At 32.8% G+C, this 26,354-nt stretch overlaps 3 protein-coding genes across 11 annotated transcripts in view; 1 reads left to right on the plus strand and 2 right to left on the minus strand.

Moving 5' to 3' along the window:
* LOC108334387 (citrate synthase, mitochondrial) overlaps nucleotides 1–21,360 on the minus strand; it is a 58,615-nt gene extending 37,255 nt beyond the window's left edge. Inside the window, exon 1 of the mRNA XM_052871221.1 lies at nucleotides 21,357–21,360. The gene's annotated coding sequence lies outside the window, so the exon portion shown is untranslated. The remainder of the gene's footprint in view (nucleotides 1–21,356) is intronic.
* On the plus strand, nucleotides 4,476–11,195 carry LOC108333578 (GTP 3',8-cyclase, mitochondrial-like). Of its 9 annotated transcripts, XM_052871229.1 has the most exons (10): nucleotides 5,764–5,836; nucleotides 5,940–6,002; nucleotides 6,244–6,341; nucleotides 6,452–6,525; nucleotides 7,175–7,798; nucleotides 7,994–8,161; nucleotides 8,256–8,447; nucleotides 9,652–9,720; nucleotides 10,641–10,725; nucleotides 10,833–11,062. In XM_052871229.1, exons 4-9 carry the CDS (start codon nucleotides 6,460–6,462, stop codon nucleotides 10,722–10,724), a joined length of 1,203 nt encoding a protein of 400 aa, XP_052727189.1. In that variant the 5' UTR covers nucleotides 5,764–5,836; nucleotides 5,940–6,002; nucleotides 6,244–6,341; nucleotides 6,452–6,459; the 3' UTR covers nucleotide 10,725; nucleotides 10,833–11,062. The 9 variants fall into 9 exon arrangements, with proteins under 9 accessions (XP_052727186.1, XP_052727184.1, XP_052727182.1 ...); XM_052871226.1 differs by lacking the exons at nucleotides 6,244–6,341; nucleotides 6,452–6,525 and adding an exon at nucleotides 4,476–4,738 and having other exon boundaries at nucleotides 5,765–5,836; nucleotides 8,265–8,447; XM_052871222.1 differs by lacking the exons at nucleotides 6,244–6,341; nucleotides 6,452–6,525 and adding an exon at nucleotides 4,477–4,738 and having other exon boundaries at nucleotides 5,765–5,836.
* Nucleotides 16,776–17,562, minus strand: LOC128194833 (VQ motif-containing protein 25-like). Its single transcript, XM_052871236.1, has one exon. The coding sequence runs from the start codon at nucleotides 17,390–17,392 to the stop codon at nucleotides 16,955–16,957; it is 438 nt and encodes a 145-aa protein (XP_052727196.1). The 5' UTR covers nucleotides 17,393–17,562; the 3' UTR covers nucleotides 16,776–16,954.
* Nucleotides 21,361–26,354: the final 4,994 nt, after the last annotated feature.

Here is a 26,354-nt window from a genome sequence, read left to right on the forward strand (position 1 = left end):
AATACTACTAAACTTTAGCAATTTCAGTATTGCTAAGATAGTAGCCAACAAAATAGGAAGGGTGAATTCAACTCTAAGTTGTCTCCTAATGAACACGAAATTGATTCTTAACATATTAGTTCTTATAAAAAAACTATACAAAAGGGTTAGTAAAATAATAAACAAGATAAAGATAAAGAAAAGATTAAAGAACAATGTAACAAAAGATAGAAAGAAAGAAATTTATGAAGATATTTAAAAAGATAAAAGAAAAATGATAAAGAAAATATGTTGATTTCACTACTTTTTCAAAATAGGATTCATCATTGGTTATCTAAAAATTATTGTTCAATTAATTATTATCTTAGATTTTCAAATTAATCAATGTAAATTCTCAATTAATCTTTGGCATTCTCACTCTTAACCAAAGTACATTCTCAATTAGTAAATTTAACCAAAATACATTCTCAATTAAATATTATTATGCCTAATCATATTTATACTTTTATATCTTATATCAAGTAAAAAGTTAATTAACCAAAGTACATTCTTAATTAATTATTGTTAAAGTTTTTACCACTAAGCAAAGTACATTCTTAATTATTGGCAAACACTCATTCAATCGTATGAAAGTTTCTAACTTTGATCAAAGTAAATTCTCAATTAAAAATAAAAACTCTTGGCTATAATGTAAAAATCATTACTTTTACTTGATTAAGAAACAAAAGACATAGATAAAAATAAATCACAACAAGAATCAAAAGAGTAAAAAAATTCATTCATTTAACCTTATAATCTCAGTTACGAAATTATAGCAAAATCAACCCCAAAGGCTTAACACTCCATGAAATGTTGAAATAACATGAAAATAGAAGAAGAGAGGGTGGACGAAATTTAAACCCCCTAAAGGGTTCCTAAGTCCCCTAATGTGTTCCCCTAAGTCTCTTTATATAGAAATTGAATTAAGCTTTGTTTCACACTCTTTTGTTGTTGTAATATTCTTTATGATAATGTAATATCCTCCGATTATCTTCTAAATAATCCAATATTTTCAAAATATATTTGATTATTGTGGAGATCTAATAATATTTATGAAGATATATGCTAGATTAAAAAAGATTTGATAAATATTATCTTTTGATATTTATTTATATAGTTAAATAAGGTAATTATTTAACATTATCAAATAAAATATGTTAAGATATCTTTTTCCCAAATTATTTTAATTATGAATATTTATTAATTATCAAATCTCATTTAGTAGAAAAAAATAGAGAAAACCGCAAGATCCAATTTTTGTTGTTTGTTCCCTTTTCTTGGCTTGGCCAATTTTCTTCACTTTTTCATGTTATGCTTGGATAGACTTCTTGTGGTCTTGGTTATTTTCTATTCTTAGATTTATCTTTAAGATGTTAGGAAACTTTAACCAATTTGTTTTCACACCTCAATGAACTCAACTTAGCTGCAGCTGCACTAACACACTTCAAAATATCCAAAGAGCATTTATGCAACTAAAAAGCTATATTTAACATGTTTTTGTATTTCATGCTAAATAAACTCAATTATAGAAAATCCTAATTAAAATATTCTATTAAAGTTGAAAAATCATTTAAGAATATAATATTAAAGGCTAAATGAGGGCATAAATATACACTCATCAATAAGAAATGTTTGTTCTTTTGTCCTTCCATAATTCACAAGGCGTTTTGTTGAGGATTGGCCTAATGTAAACTCTGTTTGAATATAAGAGGAAGTGTTAACTAATTCTGCCCAGAAATGTTTAAGAGAGTTAAAAGTGTTTAACATAATTCTGACCATCTCTTATAGAGATCTACTTTTCCTCTCAATGACTCCATTTTGTTGTGGAGTCCTTATAGTTGAAAAAGTGTGCTTAATGCTAGAGTTTTCACAAAATTTTTCGAAAAGCTTATTTTCAAATTCTCCTCCATGGTCACTTCAGATAGATATAATTTTTAAATTCTTTTCAGTCTCTATTCCTTTACAGAGTTTGCAAAAAGTTTTAAAAGTCTTATCCTTATAAGTTAGAAATAGGACCCAAGTCCACCTAGAAAAATCATCTACTACTACTAACCCATAAAATTTACCACTCAAAAACTCAATTCTTGTAGGACCAGATAAATCTATATGAAGTAGCTCAAGAGGTTATTTAGTTGAAATCATGTTTTAACTCTTAAAAGATTCTTTGCATGTTTGTCCTTCATGCAAGCACTATAGAAGATTGTATATTGTATGATACTTTCGGCAGTCCTCAAACGAAGTCATGGCATTGCAACTTTGAGATTAATCTCATGCTTGCGTATCCACAGTTATTATGTCATGTCATTGCCTCATCTTTCATAGATACCAGACATGAAACACTTTGAGACTACAATTCATCTAGGTTTATTTATACAAATTATCTTGCCTATTAGTTGTAAATACTAAAGAGTTATTATTATTTAATACCCTACATTGGCTTTTTTTCAAAAATAACATTATATCCACTATCACATAATTGACTTATGCTAAGTAGATTATGTTTAAGACTATCTACTAATAAAACATTATAAATGGAGGGGGAAATGTTTGTACCTATGTTTCCAATTCCTATGATGTTTTCTTTTTGGTTTCCTTCGAATGTGACCAATCCTCCTTTCTTGTCCCTCAGGTTTAGAAACATACATTTTTCTCCCTGTCATGTGACGTGAGCTTATACTATCCAGGTTCCATGACATGGCTTTTCTTTCAGTCACCAGACATATATGCAAGAGGAATTATTTGAGTCTTAGATACCCATAATGAGTTAGGTCTTGGCTTGTTAAACACATACATTTTCTTCTTTTCAGAAGACAATGTATCAACATTTAACCTAGTGAACCTAATGTGGTTAGTTTATTATTGTGTTTTGTGTTTCGTCTTCTATACCCTAAACTTTGTTTGTTGGAAGGATGCCTAATTTATCTTAATAAACGATCTAGCATAGCATTTCACTTAAGTGTTCTACTTAATATTTTAGTGAGAAACACATTTGAGTGTTTAAACTACATTGTATTGTAATCACATCATCTCTGTAAGAGTAATAGTCTAAACAACTTGTAAGCAATTGTTTATTGCAATTCTGAAGAGAATTAAAACACTTGTTGAACTTGGTTGAGTTAAGGAAATCTAAGCAAGGTTGCTTAGTATCAGGAGTGATGTGAATACTCATCCAATCTAGAGTAACAGGAGGTTGATCGCTGATTGAGAAAACCAGGAATGGTGAGAACACTCATCCAGTCTAGGGAAACAACAGGTTATTTGCTGACTGAGAAGATCAGGAGTGATGCAAATACTCAATTGTAATTAGGAATGGCAAAACAATATGCTCCCGCGGATAAAATCTGTGACTGATAGTTGGTACCTGCAGATATTTATTATCCGTTGGTTGCGGGTAGCGAGTATTTTAATACCCGCTTATAAGCGGGTTGATGCGGGTATTATGCTATCCGTACCCACGGATATCTGTTACCCGCAAAAAATAAAAATAAAAATTTAATTTATGTTTTATAAAGTTAAATTTAATTAAAATTTAATTTATGTTTTATAAAGTTAAATAAAATTAAAATTAATTTATGTTACCCTACAGCTCCATTTTTATTTCTACATACAAGAATCTTATGCACTAAACATTTATTATTAAACTAAGGGAGTTCTTACAAACACTCAAGTGTACATTTTGAATAACATGTTAAGAGCAATCATCATTTACAATCATTTATTAAATTGAGCGCCTAAATACTTATTTGATAAATCAAAAATTCGACAAATATACTATATCAAAAGGGTTGTGAAAATAATTTTTCCATTAACATTATTCACCCATTCTAATGTTTTTCATATACGATGACGAACAATAAGAAAAAAGGATAGCGATGATGACAGGAATTAAAATCTCACCTGATAGCAACTTAAAAGTTAAGAGAAACTAAAAATTTTATTACTCACTTCACTAAACCTCAATACATCATATTATAACTAAAATCTCACCTTATAACAACTTAAAAGTTAAGAGAAACTAAAAATTTTATTACTCACTTCACTAAACCTCAATACACCATATTATCCTATTTATAATGGATAGTAGTTTACATATCAGGAATATAAAAAAACTGCTAAAAACCCACAAGAAATACATTACATTTCAATAGTATTAAGTAATTTTTATTACTTCATCTACTAGGTAAGCAAATAAAAGTAGCCTAACTCTAACTAAAGAAATCTAAAATAAAGTTGGATATTTAACAGTATTAAATAAATAAAGTTGTTAAAATAGATAATAATAGTTGAGAATGGGACAACGAATTATAATTTTAAGGATACTTGACTTAATTCAGAAATATTTTATTATTATTTATAAATTCATAAATACATTTTAATTTTTAAATTTTATTTTTGGTATGATATTTTCTATTAATTTTTTTTTGAAAAATTACATAAAATTATAGTTTGCTATTCTCTGAGAGAGAGATTCTTTGGGTTTCTTTGGTTCTTAGGGCAAAAACGGGGAGAGCTTAAATTTCTTTTTTAGCTAAGCGAGGTAAGGTGGAGAGCAGAGAGGAAACAGAGCAGAGTTGTAGAGAGGAAATAGAGCAGAGTTACCGTGAGGAGGAGTTGCGAGAAAAGAGAGAACATAGAGGGCGAACGGTTTGGCCCAAGGACAATAGAAACTACAGAATCAATTGGGGGGACTTGACCGTGTGAAGAGCTGGGATCGAACAAGGTATGGGGAGCTATTGTACCGGTTTTGTTTCGCTGTCTTGGTATATGATTAATTGGGGTAAATTTTGACTGATTCATGATTCGTGGCTATCTTAGTTAATACAATAACTTATGATGACCGGTGCATTATTGAATTTTTACAGCCTGAAATATGCATGTGGGCGTTGTTCTGTTTGGTTGTTTGATAAAATAAAAAGAAAACTAGTAATATTCATGAGAATTGAGATTATAGCAGGTCTGAACTACTAAAATGTAGCTTATTGTTTTTAGATTATTTAGTCCAACTTACATTAATTTTAGAATTTGTTGGCCAACTCACTCAAGATAGCCAATTCCTGTTGATATGTTCAAGTACTTAAAGGATAAATCATAACTTGATTAATGTGTATACAGTTTTATTAGTTGACTGATTGGTATTTGGAATGTTTGATTTTATATACACTATTAGTTAAGTTTACTCTGGTTATAAGGTATATGCAATATAGTCTTAACTGGATATGGGTATTGTGTTTGTCGAGAGGATTTTGTGAGGGTTAGGTTCTGTAACGTATGGTTCATTTGGGCTAAACCAGTTCGTGGGATCACAAGTATGCATTAGTTGGTATTGCTATTGAAGCTAAGTTGTTATGAGCTAGTGGTAACATGAAATCCATGATTTTGCATTAGAAAGTGTTGCTTGGGTTGAGTAGCTGAGATGATTAACGCATTGTATTATGTCACTGTAACATTAGTTGGAAATCAAGATGCTTTTGTGTTGTCAGAAACTGAAATTATGTTGGTCTGTGAGACACTGATTAATAAAGTTTGTTTTTGAAGTTTCTGTTTTACCTGGATTATGGATATTCACGTTTTAAAAGAATTAAGTTCTTTCGATTTTTCTTTTAATTTCGTCTACAAGTAACTTAGTCTTTGATGTGTTTAATTGACTCCCAGATTTGAGACGTTACATGTAGCTTTTCATCCGATTTTTTGTGAAAGATTTTTAGTGCTTAATTCATGCGTTCCTAACAATGAAGAGCTGATACAGGTTGTTGTTGTGCTACTGCAAATGGCATTCTTCAGAAGCGTTTCTGCACTTTCACGGCTTCGCTCTCGCGTGGTAACTGAGGACAACAGTGACTAACTGTTTTGGTTTTGTCATGTTTGTGTTTGATTATTGTTTATTTGACTTGCTGATTTTTACTTTTGCAATGGAATGACAGGGTCAGCAATCTAATCCCGCGAATTCAGTTAGATGGCTCCAAACTCCGAGCTCCAGTAACACTGTATTTTCTTTTTTTCTATCCTTATTGTGTCGTTGGTGCTTGGTGAAAAGTTTACTCTGAACAGTGTTTTATCTGAGGAGGGTGTTGCTAATACTGTTATTGTGGTGAAGTTTGGAATTGGGTATTCTAGTATAGTACTTTGGGAATAAAGGATACCTCAGACTAATTGTTGTTTATTATAGCGTGAAGTTGGTTATAAGTTGACCTAAGTTTTAGTTTTCCTTTATGTGGGTTATTGCAGGATCTTTATTCTAAGTTGAAAGAATGATACCTCTGTCTGTCTGTTACCCTCACCCTTCACAAACAACACGACAACCTCTCAGAACTCCCTCTTACCTTGTATATAGATACATATGTTATGAGTCTTTGGTGTCCCAGTTAAAAATTATAAAAAAAGAGAAAACTTTTCCAACCCCAACTCAATATTTTGTCCAAATTCATTGTTTCAGCGTCAACCATGAGGCGACACTTATCAAAATTCTTTCACTGCCCAATTGGGTTTAACCTATCAAATTCCTTTCCGGTGAGACCCTCTCTCTCTCTCTCTCTCTGTTTGTTTTGCTTATTCTTTTGGTGATGTAACTGGTCAATCAAGTTGGTTGTAATGAATTGAAAATTGATGTTTTGGAACACATTCATGAAGTTAACTGAATCATTCATGCCATGTTAAATTTCGGGTATAAACTTATGATTCCCCTGTTCTATCAGGATCATGGAAAAACCCATCATTGAACTTCGATTCAGTTTCTTTTTTTTTATCAAATGCTCAATTCAATGATAAGTTATTGTGATACCCATTTACATGCAGAAGAGAGTTATTATTTTAGTTCTTGTCCTAAGAGTACTGGTTAGCCTGTGCTAAATTCACGTTTTGTGTATTAATCGAGGGTGTGGTGGTGCTGGTATATGTCCAAATTCAGTAATAACCTTGTAAAACCACTCCGTTTTACCTTGAAAAAAATTCAAAAATAATCACTTAGTTGTGCCTTCTTAATATCAATTGAGTTTATACGGCATGTGTACTTGAAGAATTAAATACTGATAACCGGATGGAAATTGTTATTTTCTTTTTTGTGTAAGAATTTAGGTAATCTGGGGTTTCGTGTAGCTAATATGTGTTCAAATTTTGTTTATGAAAATGTGGCTGGCTTGTGACACAAATTTTCTTGAAGCAGTTTAAATGTGATGTGGGTTCGTACTGTGCTGCCAGTAGTACTCGTCAAGCTTTGTTCGGTGGACACTGGAATGAATGTGCCACAAGAGCTTTGGCTACTGCATCTCTTGCTTCGGTGTCTGAAGATCTGCCAAAGGATAATTCCGTCTCTGATATGTTGGTAGATTCATTTGGAAGGCTTCACACATACTTGAGAATATCTTTAACAGAGAGGTGCAATTTAAGGTGTCAGTATTGTATGCCGGCAGAAGGTGTGGAACTCACTCCTAGCCCTCAAATTTTGACAAATACTGAGATTCTGCGATTGGCAAATCTGTTTGTAAGCTCAGGGGTAACTAAAATACGTCTGACGGGTGGGGAACCAACTGTTAGAAAGGATATTGCAGACATATGTTTGGAATTATCAAACTTGAAGGGACTGAAAACATTGTCCATGACTACCAATGGTATTGCCCTGACGAGAAAACTTCCAAGGCTGAAAGATTGTGGGCTTACTTCCCTCAACATTAGTTTAGACACTTTGGTACCTGCAAAGTTTGAGTTTATGACCAGACGAAAAGGGCATGAAAAAGTAATGAATTCAATTAATGCTGCCATAGACCTTGGATTTAATCCAGTTAAGGTATTTCTTTGTTGCATATCGTTACCTTTTGCAAGTGTTTCTTGTTGATCACCTTCCCATGAGCAGCTACCTTTTTGCTCAAATTCATTAAGTTAATCAAATGAATTTTTCAACAAGGGTGCATAACCTCAGGTAAATTTCATGTCACTGATGGATGCATTTTAAGGTATCTTTTATGTTTCTCTTGCATTTCAGGTCAATTGTGTTGTAATGCGTGGATTCAACGATGATGAGATCTGCGACTTTGTTGAGTTGACCCGTGAAAAGGCAATTGATATTCGCTTCATAGAGTTCATGCCTTTTGATGGGAATGTTTGGAATGTCAAGAAACTAGTACCCTACTCAGAAATGTTGGATACAGTGGTAAGGTAGAATTCAGACTGGAGACCTAACTTTTATACTACATTTTGTTGTTCTCTTATAGTAGAGACCCTTGGTAACCATCATTAACAAACAGATGAAACAGTTTCCAAGCTTAAAAAGAGTTCAGGACCACCCTACAGATACAGCCAAAAATTTCACAATAGATGGGCATGAAGGTAGAGTTTCGTTTATCACATCAATGACTGAGCATTTCTGTGCTGGTTGCAATAGATTGCGACTACTTGCTGATGGAAACTTTAAAGTCTGTTTATTTGGTCCTTCGGAGGTAAGTTATATTCAAATCATCAAAGCTCAGTGTATTGTACTTGGTGATGGTAATTGGGCTAAATCTGTGATGTCACTTATATTTGAATACTCAATGTTTTTGGTGCATCTGTAACGCTAGACTTCATGATAATATATGAAGTCTGGATGCTTAGTACGACATGAGCACATACAACTACGGGAATACGATAATTGTATTGAAATTTAGGATATCTATTAGCAAAAAATTATAGATGCATAATTAAGGGTGAAGAAAGAGAGAGTGGTAATTTCTCATCAGTTCATGATTATGATGATCGCTATTTAATTTAAAAAATTGATATGAATGTAGAAGTATCAGTATTTGACATGGGAACAACACCTTTATGTTTCCATTTTTGGAGTATCAGGGCATCATAGATCATATTAATTGCAGGCCTCCTAAATGTACGGTTAATTGAATTGGATTAGGTGATGAGGGTGAAGGATTCGGGATTAAGGAATTGGTATTTAAGGCCTATAATTTTCGTTTGCAACTAAAATGAGGATTTTCTATGCAAACTTTTGGCAGTCTGGGTTTATGAAGACTGTGACTGATTCCTTGCAGTTAGCTACTTTGAAACTGTGATGTCTGCTGTTATTTCTGAATTCTTGATACGGGGAAAAAAGGGAAAACTATCTGATCTGACCAACTCATAATAGAAAAACATAACTTCAAATATTTATTTACAAAGATAGAAGTGCCCTGCTGAAAGTGGATTCCTGTAGTGAGTCTTGGTATTTGTCAGTAAATGGAAGATTTGATACACATTAGGACATGATCTCTACAAACATTAAAATATGGCTCTACCACATACAAATTTTGGGATTGAACATGTACACTGTCTTGCCCCTTCTTTCCATTCCACGTGCTATTTCATTTGATATTCTATTTAGTTGATTACTTGTAATTGTTTCTTTAGATGCACTAATGTACTTTCTTAATTCTTAATCATTTCTGAAAATTTTCCAATCAATGAAACTGATAATCATTTTCTCTATTCAAGACATGCCCGTCATTATGGATGTTATCTATACCATTTATGTTCAAGTCAAAAGTGCTTGATGTATGTATGGATGTTGACATCGGTCGGGACAATAAAACATGTCATAACATACATATAGCATCTTTAATGTGAGCTTCACCAAAAGGTTTTTGTGATTTTTTTATATGGGTCGTGTTTCAGGTTAGTTTAAGAGATCCCTTGAGATGTGGTGCAGAGGATCATGAACTTAGGGAGATAATAGGAGCAGCGGTATGCACTTCTTCTGATTACTATTGCTAAATCTCAATTGTGTTGTAATGATTTATAATTCTTTTGTTTCTTTACCAGGATTTATCATCCTCTTAATATGATGATGCTGCAATAGAATTTCACTCACTGCTATTTTAATTTAACATGCTAGTGGACCTTTATTAGAAAAGATATACTTTAGGAATAAGAGAAGCATAGCAAAGGACAACACACCCCTCAGCCTAACTGATAAGGAGCTAGTTAGAGCTTCTGTATATGTATGGAGATAGAAGGGTGGGTGGGGATGATATAATTAGGTAAAGTTTATCCTCATTTGGTAATTGGTAGATCCTTTGATAAAGTAACTATTCTTATCATGATGCATTAATATGATACATGTATCGGATATGATACATATTTGATACGCCGATACGTTTATTTTGAAAACAATAGGATACAATACGTTATACATCTATCTTGAGAAATGTACAACAATTCTTGAAAACATGATAAATGTGAATCCAAATTAAAATCAAATGTATTAAAGGCTCTCAAAATAAAAAATTATAAATTACTTTTGTCACAAACGTATATTACTGGTTCATAGATTAGATAGTTTATTGATAAGTATTAGTCTCATATATGGATACATGTCAAACACGGATATATGATATAAATTGAAGTAATGGTGCTTTATAACTTATCACCTTCAACCTTTAGACTAACGTGAGCATTTCCATTGAATATGTTACTGATTCACTTCTTTTCTATGATTTTCCATCTATCTGCTGTAGTCCTAGTAAACTATTTGATTTCTTTTGAACAAAATAGTCAATAGTGGGTCATAGACTACTTGAAATTGTGTGTATAACTTTAGTTAAGCAATATTATGGGGGGTCTTGTATATCCTATTTCTTAAGGTTGTCTTTCCTTTGTTCTAGGTGAAGAAGAAGAAAGCTTCACATGCTGGCATGTTTGACATAGCAAAGACTGCAAATAGGCCTATGATACATATTGGTGGATAAGGTCTCTTCTTCTTTAGTTATTTATTTTCTATAAAGGTTATCCATTCAATCTCTAAAATATTTCTTTTACAATTTACTGAGGCACATCATGATTTGTCTCTATTTCAGGTATCATACAGTGATAAAGTTACTTACATAGCAGGCAACCAGAGTAGTCCTGGTGAGAAGTACCCTGAATTGAGTATCTGAGATCTTCATTGATAGTCAATCTCACTACAAAGGGTGATCAATTTTTCAACTGTTCCTAGCCACATATACTGTTAACTGTTTTGCCTTTGGATAAAACCCACTGTTATTGTATCGAGTAATAATGCAAATTTGGGCTTGGATTTCTGATCATGTGTAACTCTTTCTTCACTGGTTGATTGTTTACCAATCAGCTTTATTTTCAGCATGGCTCTGTATTTATTTCTTTTGTTGTAGAAATGACAATGAAATTTTGAGAAGGTTGGTTATGCCCTGTTACGAGAAGAGCTATCTTACAAAGAAAGTTTCTTCCTTTCACCTATCAAATTTCTGGACTTTAAGTCAACTCCATAATCCAACGAGGTTAGCACTTACTTATATATTATAAATTGGTTTTATTTTTAATTGACGTGAGATTTTTAATCATTATCACTTTTAGAGTGATAGAATGAAAGAAGTTGGTGAAAGTGTGTTCAAATAAAAATTCATGAAGAAAAGAAACAGAAAAGTTCAAAAGCAAGAGTAACCTGTTAATTGAAGTATATCATTCAATGTTGTTGATTGATATAATGACACTCAAGAGTACACAATGGAAGTGAAAAAGCTGAAAGGAATGCAAGTGCTAAACTTGATCAGAGAATTTGATATGTAAAGTTTGAAAGTTAAATAAATTCATTGTGTTAATCCTGGTTCCAAAAATCATGGAGAAATTCTAACTCGAGTTCTACTTGGAACTATCAAATTGAAGCGTGTTCTTCTTTCTTTTAATTATAAATATGTGAGTTCATAATTTTGATTTATATGTTTGTAAATTAAAAATAAAGGATAAATAGTTAGTTTTGTAAAATAAGTATTGACATATTCCATCTCTCTAGTAGAATAATAATAATAATAAAACTACACTTTAATACAACAATTTTAATTTTAATAATTTTGTTTAAACTTCATTCATTATTAATATAATTGAACACACTTTTGTATTTGATTTTTACTAAATATCAAGTTATATATTTATTAAAAGAAAATTAATGTTAATATACAATTAATCTTAAATAAATACTAAAATTCAAAATTTATAAAGTAAAAATAAAACGTTAAATACTTCACTCAAGACTAATTATATATTAAAGTTAATTTTAATCTTAATAAACACACATTTAATTACCTTAATTATTAATAAAATTCAAACAAATCTAAGTAAATTAAATTTTTTGTTAAAATCTATATTTTTTTTCCTTTTAATACTGAACATAAATTATGTTAACATTTATTATACTGAATCAATTATGTATTAAAAAATAAATTAACTAATTAATTAATAAATTAATTTAGTAATTACTTATAAATTAGTTTAAATGATATTTTAATTTAGTTCACAGTTTTATTCGATTATAATATTCAATTATTTTAGATTGATGTAGATTGCACGTGACTATGTTCCATGGATCAATAATTTTTTATTCTTACCCATATTTCAATTGGTTTTGTTTAAATTTCTGAAATGATAACTTGAGCTAAATTTGCATGTATTGACTTTTACCATTCACTATCATATGTTCATCCTATCATTGACTTTAATCTGTTAAAGTCAATACTATTATCATATTGAAAAAAAAAATCTATATAGGTCAATTTCACGTTTGCTTTCAAAGGTAATAATTTATATCATCTTAAATAAATAAAAGCTACAAAAGCCAACGTGTTAGTGGTATCCCATTCATTAATTCTTGAATAGCTGTTACGAGCTTGAACTAAATCTGCCAAATTCTCCTCTCCAAGTAAAGAGTAATAGATTTTTATATCAGGGATATGTGAATTTTTATTAGTTGAAAATTGGTCTATTGTATCTCATAATTTACATCTTTATCTCATGATTTAGTTATGGTAGTAAAGAATCAGACATTAAAAAAAAATACAATGATATTTTTATGAATAAGAGTAATTTATTTTTTTATATTTAATCCTTTTTGGTTAGATAAAAAAGTTTCATTTATAAAAAAGAGTCTAGGAGTTCAAAGATAATAAGTTTTTATGTTTGACTACAAGTTAAACATAAATGAGATTTTAAAATGTTGCATGTAACCTTTCTTCTTCACTTTCTTTTAATTTTTTTCTTTTTTGAAAAATAGTTTATTTTTTCATTTTTTGTGGGTGACTTTTTATGGGGAGTAGTTTTGTCCGATTGTATTTGTATTCTATGGGGAATGGTTTTGTCCGATTGTATTTGTATTTTATATTGAAGTTATGTATTATTCTTTAAGTGATTTGTAAAACATCAGCCAACTGTAGTTGAGTTGAGTCAGTAGATTAGTTTCAACTTTTCAGTTGTTAACTTGCATCCTCAAAAAATGAAATATGGTCTCTTTGTGTTTGCTCCTCTCATGTGATACAAAACTATTAACCAAATTTATTGCTGATTTATTATCAACAAATAGCTAGATATAGGTATTTTAATTTCAACTTTCATTGTTGTCAGGATGGAATCAAGCCACACAGCCTAACATGCAGTGGAAGAACCAACTATATATTTTGTCTCACAAGTAATGCCATATCGTGTTGGTTTTTGCTACACCAAAAGATTGATGCTCCCATAAACTTGAACAAGAATCCATTAGTTCTCCTCCTATCACTGCCATCACCACACCAGTTAGAATTTGACCAGCCAACCAATTCATCTTGCATTTCATTGATTTTAGGAAACAATACTCCAAAATCTATTGTTCCCTTAACATATCTTAGGACCCTTTCTGCAACTAATAAATACATTTTCTTTGGCTGATGCATGAATCTATTAAGTACTCCAACTGAAAAACAAATGTCAGGCCTGATGTTACATAGGTACCTGAGTAATCCAACCATTTGTTTTTATAGGATGTTGTCAACTTCTTCTTCATCATTTTTTGAAGCAATAATCTTTGCTGCATCACAAATTTCCATGTTGAATTTCTTTCGGATCTCTACGACATGTTTCCTTTAGTGGAGAATAATTTCACTGTTGGTTTCGACAAACTCAAACCCAAGAAAGTATCTCAACTTGCCCAAATCAGTCATTTCAAATTCAACCATCTATAAATCTTTAAAATTTTCAATTTTTGAGATATCATTTCCTGTGATCAATAGGTCATCCACGTAAATTCACATTAAGAGTAAATTTGCATCATCTTGGAATCTTACATAAACACCATGTTCCATTGGACATTTCAGAAACTTGGGTCTTAGCATGAATAAGTTCATCACTTTATTCCAGGCTTTTGGTGCCTGCTTTAGGCCATATAATGCCTTCCTCAACCTATACACCTTGTATTTAGACCCTTTAATCTCAAATATAGGAGGTTGGGTGACCTAAACCTCTTCTTCAAGCGGTCCATTTAGAAATGTAGATTTATATCTAATTGGAATAAAGGCCACCTTCTACCATTAGCCAACGCTACAACCAGCCTTATGGTCTCAATCCTAGCCATAAGTGCAAATACTTCTGTATAGTCTAAACCTTGTTTCTGCAGAAATCCTCTGACAACCAGTCGTGCCTTTCGTTTGAAATGGTCCCATGGGATTAAGTTTAAACTTGAATATTAATGTATTTTTTTATTCAAAGGTAATTTAGTCAATATCTAAGTTTGACTTTTCTCAATAGCTCTTATTTCTTCTAACATTGCAACTCTTCACAAATCAAGCTTCCATGCCTCTTCATGATTAAAAGGTTCAGCCTCTGCTAATAAAGCAAAGTGCACCAAATCACCACCATCAGTCAATGCATTATCTGGAAACACTTTGAGATCCACCAATTACCTTGGCATAATTCTCTGTCTTGTTGTTCTTTGTGGTTGTGACTGTGTAGGATGCACCCCATCATCCGTTTTTCCATTTGATCTAAGTATTTTGAGTGCCTTCCCACTTTGTTTTTCAGCCATAAACTTAAACTTCTTAAAGACTGAAAACACATCACCTTTAGCTTTTATCAAAAATATCGTCATACCATACGACTATACTCGTCTACAAAAGTCACAAAGTATATATTTTGTCTCAAAGATAACTTCTCAAAAGGTCCACATACATCCGAGTACACTACATATAACACTTCCTTTGCTCTCATGTGCATATGTGATTTGAATGCATTTTTAGGCTGTTTACCTAGAAAGGACTCTTCACATGTCTTAATTAAAACAAATATTTCAAGCAACTCAATTACCATTTCATTAGCAATTAGCATTTTCAGATTGAAAGTTCAGGTAACCAAACCTCTTGTGTCATAGCCAACTGATCTTGTCTACAACCCCTGCAGTAAGACACTGATTCTCCACTGGATGCAATCTTGTTTGAAATTTTTGTTTTTTGACAGTGGTGATTTCAACACCAACCATTTCTTTGAGTCATACACTTTTAGCATGTCTTCTCCCATGATTACTAAAAAACCCTTTTCCACTAACTCACAAACACTCAACAAATTGCATTTCATTCCAAGAAAATACAACACGTTCTCAATTACAACAACCTCCTCATCTTGTTTCTTGATTACGATATTACTAACTCTAGCAACCTCCATTGTATTGTCATCTGCAAGCCTAATCTTTTTGGTTTTGCTTGTATCAAGATTTGATATCCAAGTCTTGTGTCCAGTTATATGAAGAAACCAATTAATCGCATAATGTCCTTAGTTATCTCAATTGTAACATTGTATATTCCTTCGATCTTGATTCCTCTTTGCTCCTCTTCCTTTGCTAAAACTTCCTTTGCTAAACTTTGTCAAGTTTGACTGATCTTTTGCATTTTGTTCTTGTTTCAAATCTTTCTTGAATCGCCCACCTTTATTCTTTTTCCATTTTCCCGAAAAGAACCCCATTTCTTTGTTACATGCGCTTGCAAGGCTTGTTCTTCACCGACTTTCTCAGCATTTCGCGACAATAGTTTCAACTCATGTGTCGCCAAAGAGCCTTCCAACTCTTCCATTTTCATCTTTTCTACATCTTTGAACTCGTCTATTGTCACCATGATGTAGTTGAATCTTGGGGTCATCATGCACAATATTTTCTCAACCATGTCTGATTAGTTACAATCTCCTCACACGCTCTCAATGAGTTTACTAGTAATTGTAATCGATTGAGATATTCTGCGACTGTTTTAGAATAGACATAGACAATAACTCATACTGCCTTCTAAGAGACTAAAACTTCATTTTCTTGGTTTTCTCCACACGTCCATGCGCCTTTTGTAGTATATCCAGGACTCCTGTTCTTGTTTTGGAAATTTTCTCAAAGTTCAATGTATCCACACATTGATGAAGAAGGCAACAAGCCTTGCAATCTTTTTCTATTTGTGGCTTCGTCTTTCTCTCGTGCACACCGTCTTTCACAATCTCCAATAACTCTTGATAACCAATGATAGCTTCCTAACCCAATGGTTATAATTTTTCCCATAAAAAACTGGTAGATTGCCTAAAACATTTCCACCCCCATTTGTCATTTCTTACAACACAGATCCTGAATCAACCTTGTTCTGGATACCACTTGTTGGTTTGGAAGAGAGAACATGGAATAAGAAGAGAGAATAGAAGAATATATCGTAGGTGATGAAAAAAATCTCAATGTTTATTTTTATGCTTATATACGAAAATAGTTAAATGACTCTTCAACAACAAAACACAACGAAACAAAATGTATATATAAAAAAAAATACTTGAATTAATACATCAAAAGCAACATTCTAGAAAAACAAAAAAATAGCTGAACCAGGCAAAATTGTTTGTGCAAAGTGGTATGTGAAAGACCTACAAGCTGAAAGAGATGCAATAAGACAACTAATACACACACAACAAAGTTTTATAGCAACTGATGCTAATGAATATTAACTGTAATCCTTGAACATCAATAGAACTAAATAAAATCAATACATCAACACACATACACTAGATCAAAATATCAGAAACAAGGTAAATTGTCAATACTCAATCTACAATTATGAAACATCAGTTCATCAGCGATTCATTTTCATGATAAGTATTCACAAATCAACAAGATACACAAACGACAACACATTAAAACCTGTCTCTAACTTTGCTTCACTTCAGGCGCAGTGCTTAACTCTTTCATCAAAGAATCAAATTCTGAGAACCCATCAACGAAACCACTGAACTTTGATCTCCATAGACCATCTTGACCTTCTTCCTCTTCATGTTCATCTTTCACCCTTACCCCATTTTGCAGACTCAGAAACTCCTCTTCATCTTGAATGATCAAAGCCTCCTTCGGGTCTGAATCCATAGCATCTTCGGTTGGTGCGGTTTTGGACTTGCTTCCACCGCTCCCTTCTTCTGGCTTTCCTGTGAGTCTTTGAACTAACTCTCTGAAATTAGCAGCATCAATTTCAATTATTTCAGGAGCAAACACATGAACTATCCTAATCTCTGACTTCAACTTTGATATTGCACGTGAATCTCTGTTAATTCTCAGCTTTGAGGATAGTGAAGAAGTTTCTAGCTTTGTCATCTCTTCTTGGTAACACTGTAGAAAGTTGCAGTGTTTTGGTTGATTCTGAATGTTGAAAGAAGAGTGAATTGAAACTGATGGTTACACAGGAAAAAAATAATGGAAGTATATCCTGCAAGAAAACAAGTTGCAGATTCTCAAAGTTTACTTGAAGCTGTCTTTTGGCAACTGAGATTGGACATAACATCTAACCAAATTTATTGTCAATAAAATAATAAAGTAAGAAACACATTAATGGGGCCTTCCTCCTCACATATGTAATTTTCTTCTGCATTATTTAATGTTTCTCTGCATTGACATTAATGACAGTTATACCAAACAAATATGAGAGACATGTCCAAAGGCTGTTTGGCCTAGTTACATTCAATTTAATCTTATTTTTCCACATGTCAAAGCAATCATTACACTAAATCCCATACTTTATCATTTTATCAATTCAGCTTAATTTGCTAATTTATGGCCACAAACCATTGAATAATACTTTACATTGAGAAATGCATCTGCTTCACACATGAAGCCAAAAATCATACACTCTATATCCTTTGTTAAAAACTATGAAACTTACTTCAATCAGCAAATTACTTTCAAAATGACTTTTCCTATATTAGTAATGTTCTAATGACTTTTAGTGTATTAGTCATATTTTGATATGAAATTATAAAAAGTAATTTTTTATATTGTCTTATGAAAAAGTAATTTTTTTATAAAAAGTAATAAAAATTATAAAAACCACTTCAATTAATTAATTTGTTTTAAAAGTTTTTTTTATTGTTGGTGTTTTCAACTTCAAGAATTAATAAAAATGTTAAGCTTTCTTTTCGAAAGCTAATAAATAATTTTGTTTTTTCTGTAGTATATTCTTTCACATTTTTATTATTATCACTAGATTCCCATGTATTTTATTTTCTGAATTAGACCCACAATTTTTTTCATTTGAAAAATATATATTTTTATTCTAACAAAAAAATATAAAAATGAATATTTAAACTACAAAAATATAAAAAAATAGAAAAAAATTTTAATTAGAAAAAATTTAAAATTAGAAATTCAAAATTTCAAAAATTTTAATTGAGATTTATGAAATTTTTGAAAAAAAAAACTCCAACGATTCTACGTTAACTTCTTTTTTAAAAAACTACAGAAAAAAATTTAAAAAATATATTTACATTTAAATAATTAAATATAAAAATACTAAATACTTAAAAATATTTCTTTATATTTACATATCTAGATAGAATAAAAATAATCAAATTTATTTCAAATATCTTAAATTTTTATATTTTTAATTTTCTATTTTTGTATTTCTTCTAAAATAAAATTTCTATACTTTTTATATTTTCAAAATTTTATGAATTTCAATTAAAAATTCTATATTTTGCTATATTATTAAATATTTTTTTTTTATTTTTTTTCTAAATATTTAATAAACTTTAATAATTTTTCTATTTTAAAATATTTATAAATTTCAATTAAAAAGTTAATATTTTTTATATTTTTAATTTTTAATTTTTATATTTTTTCTAAATAAAATTTTTTATAAAAGAAGTGTTGTAAAACAGTGTAACGTTCAATGCATTAAAATATGTTTATTGCAAAAGAACGTTGTTGTGCAACGTTCATCCTTTCCAACGTTCAAAATTTTTATGGCTGCAACATTCAATTGTTTTTAAAGCTGCAACATTCATTTTCTTTTGATACTAGGTACTTTAGATGTTTTATAAATAGAACAACCTTTTTCATTGCAAAACACACCAAAAATCAGTCTTTCTCATTGTCCTTTTCTTTTAGTTTCATCCTCTTTTTCCTCTTCTAAAATTATTCTAGGTTATTCTTATACTCTTTTTAGAAGATCCTTGCTAGTTCTAAGATCCTCAGAAATTCTGAGAAGTTCCTGTTGTATCTGGGAGACTTGTGCAACACACCGCGGATAAGTCCTTAAGGACAATGACTCTACACGCCTCAGGAAATACTGTTTTGTCAGCTTTTTACAACAATCTTAAGGACTTATGGCTGACATCAACAACATGCCTTCGGAGAGCCAAACCTTTGTTCCCGGAACCCAGACGGTCTTTGCAAAATCACTTCCGGACGTGTCTAAAATCGAAGTTTTCTCTGGACAGAACTTCCGACGCTGGCAAGAACGCGTTTCCACCCTTTTAGAAATGTATGGAGTTGCTGCTGCTCTTTCATCTCCGAAGCCCGACTCCACTATTCCTTCAAACTCAAAACTAGTTGAAGAGTGGACTTACGCGAACAAGGTATGCCGACACACTCTGCTTAGTGCACTTTCTAATGATTTGTTCGATGTGTACTGTTCCTACAAGGAAGCAAAGGACATTTAGGACTCATTGATTCTCAAATACACTGCCAAAGATGTCGTCAGACAAAGATTCGTCATAGGGAACTACTACCGTTGGGAAATGATTGAAGACAAGGACATAAAAACCCAAATCAATGAATACCACAAGCTGCTCGAAGACATCAAAGCAGAAAACATTCTACTACCAAATGAATTTGTTTCAGAACTTTTGATCGAGAAATTGTCGTCATCCTGGACAGATTACAAACAACAGTTGAAACACAGGCACAAACAAATGTCTCTACCAGAACTCATTACACACATAATAATTGAAGATACCAACAGGAAGGAGTCTGCTACTACAAGGGCCAAAGCTTTATCTGCGAAAGCAAATATGGTAGAAGTAAAACCTACTCCCAAAAGGTACGAATACAAACCTGATCACAAAAAGAAAAATAATTTTCTTAAATCTCGTCCCCATGAATATAAACCCACCTTTAAGAAGAAAGGAAATTGCTTCGTATGTAGGAAGCCGGGCAATCATGCACCATAGTGCAGACGCAGAGCGAGAAACGACAATCCTCCTAGGGCCAATATAACCGAAGGAGATGACATTATTGCTGCGGTCGTTTCTGATGTGAATCTGATGACTAATGTGAGCAAGTGGGTGGTAGACTCTAGTGCTACCAGGCATATCTGTGCAAACAGAAGTGCTTTTACCTCTTACACTAGTGTAGGGGATGGAGAAGAACACGTCTACCTCAGTGATTCCAGGACCACTTATGTTCTGGGAAAAGGAAAAGTTCTTCTCAAACTCACATCTAGAAAGACTCTGGCCTTGAGTGATGTGCTACATGTGCCATCAATCAGAGTTAATTTAATCTCTGTAGCACTATTGGGAAATGTTGGGGTTAAAGTGTCATTTGAGTATGACAAGATCATCATGACAAAAAATAATGTGTTTGTGGGGAAGGGATATTGTGATCAAAGACTCTTCATTCTAAATGTTTCTGAAAACATTAATGAATCAAGTTCTTCTGCTTATATTGTTGACTCGTATGATATATGGCATGCTAGATTAGGACATGTGAATTCCTCTTATGTTTTGAAGTTACAACAACTAGGATTGATTAATATGAATGATAAACAGAGTAGTAAATGTGATATATGTGTAGAATCTAAATTGACAAAGAAAACATGTTTTTCTGTAGAACGCTAGAGTGAGCTATTAGGGTTAATTCATACTGATCTAGCTGATATGAAACAAACCATGTCTAGAGGAGGTAAAAATTATTTTGTGACGTTTATAGATGATTATTCTAGATGCACCAAAGTTTACTTAATCAAACATAAAGATGAAGCCTTTGATGTGTTTTTAACCTATAAAGCAGAAGTAGAAAATCAGTTGAATAAGAAAATTAAGAGGATTAGATCAGATCCAGGTGGTGAGTATGTGCTCTTTAATGACTTTTGTGTTAAAGAAGGAATTGTCCATGAAGTGACCCCACCATATTCACCTAAGTCTAATAGAGTAGCTGAGAGAAAAAATAGAACCCTTAAGGAAATGATGAATGCTATGCTTGTTAGTTCTGGTGCACTTGATAACCTTTGGAGAGAAGCCTTGCTTACTGCATGTTTTTTACAAAATAGAATACCCCATTAGAAAACCGGTAAAACTCCTTATGAGTTGTGGAAAGGTTACCAACCTAACCTTAAATATCTAAGAGTGTGGGGGTGCTTAGCTAAGGTGATGTTACATGATCCTAAGAAAAAGAAAATAGGCTCTAAAACCTCTAATTGTATGTTCTTAGGTTATGCTGAACATAGTGCTGCCTATAGATTTCTAGTTGTTAAAAGTAACATACTTGAGAGAAATTCTATTATGGAGACGAAAAATGCTGATTGTTTTGTACATGTGTTTCCCTTAAAGGTTAGTCAGTTGTCTCAACCTGTTGATGATATTGATAATAGTAATACCATGAATGAGGATCTGAGAAGAAGTAAAAGATAGAGAAAGGAAACTTCTTTTGGAGATGACTTTTATACTTATCTTGTTGATAATGATCCAATAAACTTTATAGAAGCTACTAGTGCTCCTGATGCAAAAAAGTGGGATAAGGCCATTAGGACTGGATTTGAATCAATTTGGAAAAACAATACTTGGTCTTTAGTAGATTTGCCTAAAGAAGCAAAACCCATTGGCTGTAAATGGATCTTTAAGAAAAAGTATCACCCTGATGGATCCATAGAAAAGTATAAGGCAAGATTAGTGGCAAAAGGTTTTACTCAAAAACCCAACATAGATTACTTTGATACTTTTGCTCTAGCGACTAGGATTTCCTCTATACGAGTGTTGTTAGCTCTAGTAGTTATCCATAAACTAGTGATACATCAGATGGATGTTAAAACAACCTTTTTGAATGGTGATTTAGAGGAGGAAATTTATATGACACAACCTGAAGGGTGTGTTGTACCTGGTCAAGAGGATAAAGTATGCAAACTCTTAAAATCCTTGTATGGGTTGAAACAAGCACCAAAACAATGGCATGAAAAACTTGATAATGTGTTACTTTGTGATGGTTTTTTACCTAATGATGCTGATAAATGTGTGTACTCTAAATCTGAAAATGGTGATTGTGTCATTATATGCTTGTATGTGGATGACATGTTAATCTTTGGTACATGCAATGAGATTGTCGCTAGAACTAAATTGTTTCTAGGATCAAAATTTGAAATGAAAGACATGGGTGAAGCCAATGTGATTTTAGGTATTAGAATCATAAGGAAAGGAGATATTATATTACTATCTCAAGAATAATACATTGAGATACTTCTTAAGAAGTTTGGGTTTTATGACCTAAAACCAGTGAGTACCCCTTATGATGCTAATTCTAAATTAATGAAAAATAAAGGAGAATCATTATCTCAACCTCAGTATGCCCAGATAATTGGGAGCTTACTACACTTGATAAGCTTTTCTAGACCTGATATTGCTCATGCAGTAGGTAGACTGAGCAGGTACACTCAATGTTCAAATCAGGAACATTGGGATGCACTTGCTAGGATTATGAGATACTTAAGAGGTTCAATGGATTATGCCATTGAATATAGTGGATTTCCCGCTTTACTAGAAGGGTATAATGATGCTAACTGGATATCTGATTCAGATGAGACAAAATCCACTAATGGTTATGTATTCGCACTTGGGGGTGGTGTGATTACATGGAGATCAGTCAGGTAAACTATTATTGCAAAATCAATAATGGAATCTGAGTTTGTCGCTCTTGAGATGGCTGGTAGTGAGGCTGAGTGGTTGAAAAACTTCTTAGCAAACATTCCATTAGGAAGGAAACCAACCCCATCGGTATCAAACACTGTGATTACCAGTTGACAATAGCTATAGCTAAAAACAAGAATTACAATGGAAAGAATAGACATATTCAATTGAGACACAATTTGGTGAAGCAGCTGCTAAAGAGTGGAACTATTTCCATTGATTATGTGAAGTCAGAACGGAATCTAACAGATCCTCTGAAAAAACCCCTGGGAAGACAAATGATATTAAAAACATCGAGGGGAATGAGACTTAAGCCACTTGCAAACAAACAAGTGATGGTAACCCAACCTTTGTGATTTGAGATCCCACGAATAAGGTTCATATGGGTAAAAACAAGTCACTTGTTAGTTCTGATAGCACTAAATTGATTTTAATCAATTATGTCCCTTCCTATGGTGTGTGTGAAAGTGCTAGAGACTGCATTATTGAGAGGCTAAACTTTGTCATTAAAATTCTATATGGTGAGAGAACTTTATCTTAAAACAAAGTTTAATGATTTTCATATCCCTTATGGGTGGTGTATGATTTGCAGCATACACTTGATGAAATAACCTATATGAGTGTCAAGAGGGGCCGCTTGCATGAGATCTTGGCATGACCTCTAAAGCACTCATGAATACCGGGCACGCGCATGGCCTAGTAAGCGCAACACAGCGGTAACAACAAGCATTGTGGGAGGTGTATTGTGAGTGAGAAACCTCTAACACACGTCAAGTGTCTTTGGTTCATATGGTTTGCTATACCAACTACACTGTGTGTTAAGTATTTCAATCTAAGACTGGTTCATATAGCTTGCTATACCAGCTCTGATGCATTACATCCTATGAGACCCAGAATAAAAGTTTTTATCTTTCTTTTAATGTTTGAACTATTTGAGTCAAAGACTTTTCTTTCAACTTTCTTGTGCAATAAGTGGGGGATTGTTGTAAAACATTCATTGTGTAACGTTCAATGCATTAAAATATGTTTATTGCAAAAGAATGTTGTTGTACAACGTCCATCATTTCCAACGTTCAAAATTTTTATGGCTGCAACGTTCAATTATTTTTAAAGCTGCAACATTCATTTTGTTTTGATACTAGGTGCTTTAGATGTTCTATAAATAGAACAACCTTTTCATTGCAAAACACACCAAAAATCAGTCTTTAACATTCTCCTCTTCTTTTAGTTTCATCCTCTTTTTCCTCTTCAAAAATTATTCTGAGTTATTCTTATACTCTTTTTAGAAGATCCTTGCTAGTTCTGAGATCCTCAGAAATTCTGAGAAGTTCCTGTTGTATCCTGGGGGACTTGCGCAACACACCGCGGATAAGTCCTTAAGGACAATGACTTTACACGCCTCAGGAAATACTGTTTTGTCAGTTTTTTACAACAAGAAATTTCTATATTTCTATTCATGGAAGAGTGATGAAGGATGCTCTTGGAGAATCATGTCTATGAACTGAGTGATTCGTGTGTAAGAATGTGCGCATCATGATAAGCAAGCAATAAGAAGAAAGACTTACAGAGTCGACGACAAAAGTAATATGGGAAAGCAGAAGAGCGAGAAAGAAGAATCTACACAATGGTATTATGTGAATATAAAATGTATATTGTATCTAGAAAATTAAAGGAGTGCCCTTATATATAGGGTAACAGAGGAGCAAATCAAAACAGTAAAATAGAAGCAAAATGGAAAATACAAATTATGGAGGATTCTGACAGCCCCCCTCAAGCTTGGCATAGATGTTAAGAGTGCCAAGCTTGGAATTAATGCTATGAAAGGTTGAAGGAGGAAGAGGTTTGGTCAATATATCAGCAAGTTGTAGAGTAGTGTGTATGGGGAGGAGCTTTACAATTCCCTGTTGAACTTTTTCCCGAATGAGATAACAGTCAATCTCTATGTGCTTTGTTCGTTCATGGAATACTTGGTTGGTGGCGATTTTGATGGCAGACATGTTGTCACAATATATGGTGGCAGGTTGTGGAAGAGGAAGATGGAGATCGTTCATAAGATTGCTAAGCCACTGGAGCTCACATATGGTTTGGGCAAGAGCGTGATATTCTGCTTCGGATGAGCTGCTTGAGAACGTGTTTTGCTTTTTTGATTTCTATGATATTGGTGAGTCCCCCAAGTAACCAATGTAGCTAGTGGTGGATTTGCGAGAGTCAGGACAACCGGCCCAGTCAGAATCACTGTAAGCTTTTAATTTAAGGTTATTAGTTGCGGTTAGAAAAATACCTTGGCCAGGAGTTTGTTTGATATAGCGTAGGATTCTAAAGGCAGCTTGGTGATGGAGCGTGGTAGGAGCAGTAACAAACTGGTTGAGACGATGTACAACATAAGTGATATTTGGACGGGTGTTGGTGAGGTAGATAAGTCTTCCTATTAGCCTCCTGAATGTAGCGGGGTCATCAAGAGGAACACCATCAGAAGAGACTTTGGTGGAGAAGTTCATAGGGGTGCTGACAGGAGCTGCATCAAGCATCCCTGTTTTTGTGAGAAGATCAATAATATATTTCCTCTGGGTTAAAAGGATCCCTGCACTACTTCTAGCAACTTCAAAGCCCATAAAGTAAGATAGATTACCAAGATTTTTTATTTTAAAACTGTCATTAAGCAGGTTTGTTATTTGATCAATATCATGAATATTATTTCCAGTGAGTATTATATCATCAACATAAACAAGCATTATAGTAATGTCATTCCCAGTATGCTTTATAAAAAAGGAGTGGTCTCCAGATGTTTGTGAAAAGTTGTGAGAGAGAAGAAAAGATGATAACTTGTCATACCACTGTCTGCTAGCTTGTTTCAAACCATAAAGAGATTTATGAAGGAGGAAAACCTGATTTTTACCTGTTGCAAGGACCCCCGGTGGTATTTGCATGTAAACCTCTTCATTTAAGTCACCATGTAAAAAAGCATTATTGACATCCAATTGTCGGATGTGCCAATTTTTAGCTGAAGCCAAAGATTATATGCAACGAACACTAGTCAGTTTAACAACAGGAGAGAATGTATCAAAATAATCAATACCCTCCATTTGAGTATAGACCTTGGCAACAAGGCGAGCCTTGAATATGTCTATGGTCCCATCGGCCTTGTGCATCATTTATGGTCCTGAGCATCTCTTTCTATAGGGTCCTGAGTATGTTCATCATTTATGGTGACATTGTCAATGGGAACAACAATGTGATTGTGATCATCATTATACATAAAGGGATTAGCAGATAAAGGTATCGAAACACACTGATCTTGTATAGGGGGAAAGTAATGGCAGGAAATTCAGTTTCAAGAAAAACAACATTTCTAGAAACTTTAATATCATGGCTATCAAGGTCATATG

This window comes from Vigna angularis, chromosome 11 (genome assembly GCF_016808095.1).
Source record: "Vigna angularis cultivar LongXiaoDou No.4 chromosome 11, ASM1680809v1, whole genome shotgun sequence".
In the NCBI taxonomy this organism is placed as follows: domain Eukaryota; kingdom Viridiplantae; phylum Streptophyta; class Magnoliopsida; order Fabales; family Fabaceae; genus Vigna; species Vigna angularis.

Coding starts and splice junctions, on each gene's coding strand:
- LOC108333578 (XM_052871222.1), top strand. CDS start 5,786: ATGGCATTCTTCAGAAGCGTTTCTGCACTTTCACGGCTTCGCTCTCGC. Junction 5,837..5,939: donor CACGGCTTCGCTCTCGCGTG/GTAACTGAGGAC, acceptor ATGGAATGACAG/GGTCAGCAATCTAATCCCGC. Junction 8,162..8,255: donor CAGAAATGTTGGATACAGTG/GTAAGGTAGAAT, acceptor ATTAACAAACAG/ATGAAACAGTTTCCAAGCTT.
- LOC128194833 (XM_052871236.1), bottom strand. CDS start 17,392: ATGACAAAGCTAGAAACTTCTTCACTATCCTCAAAGCTGAGAATTAAC.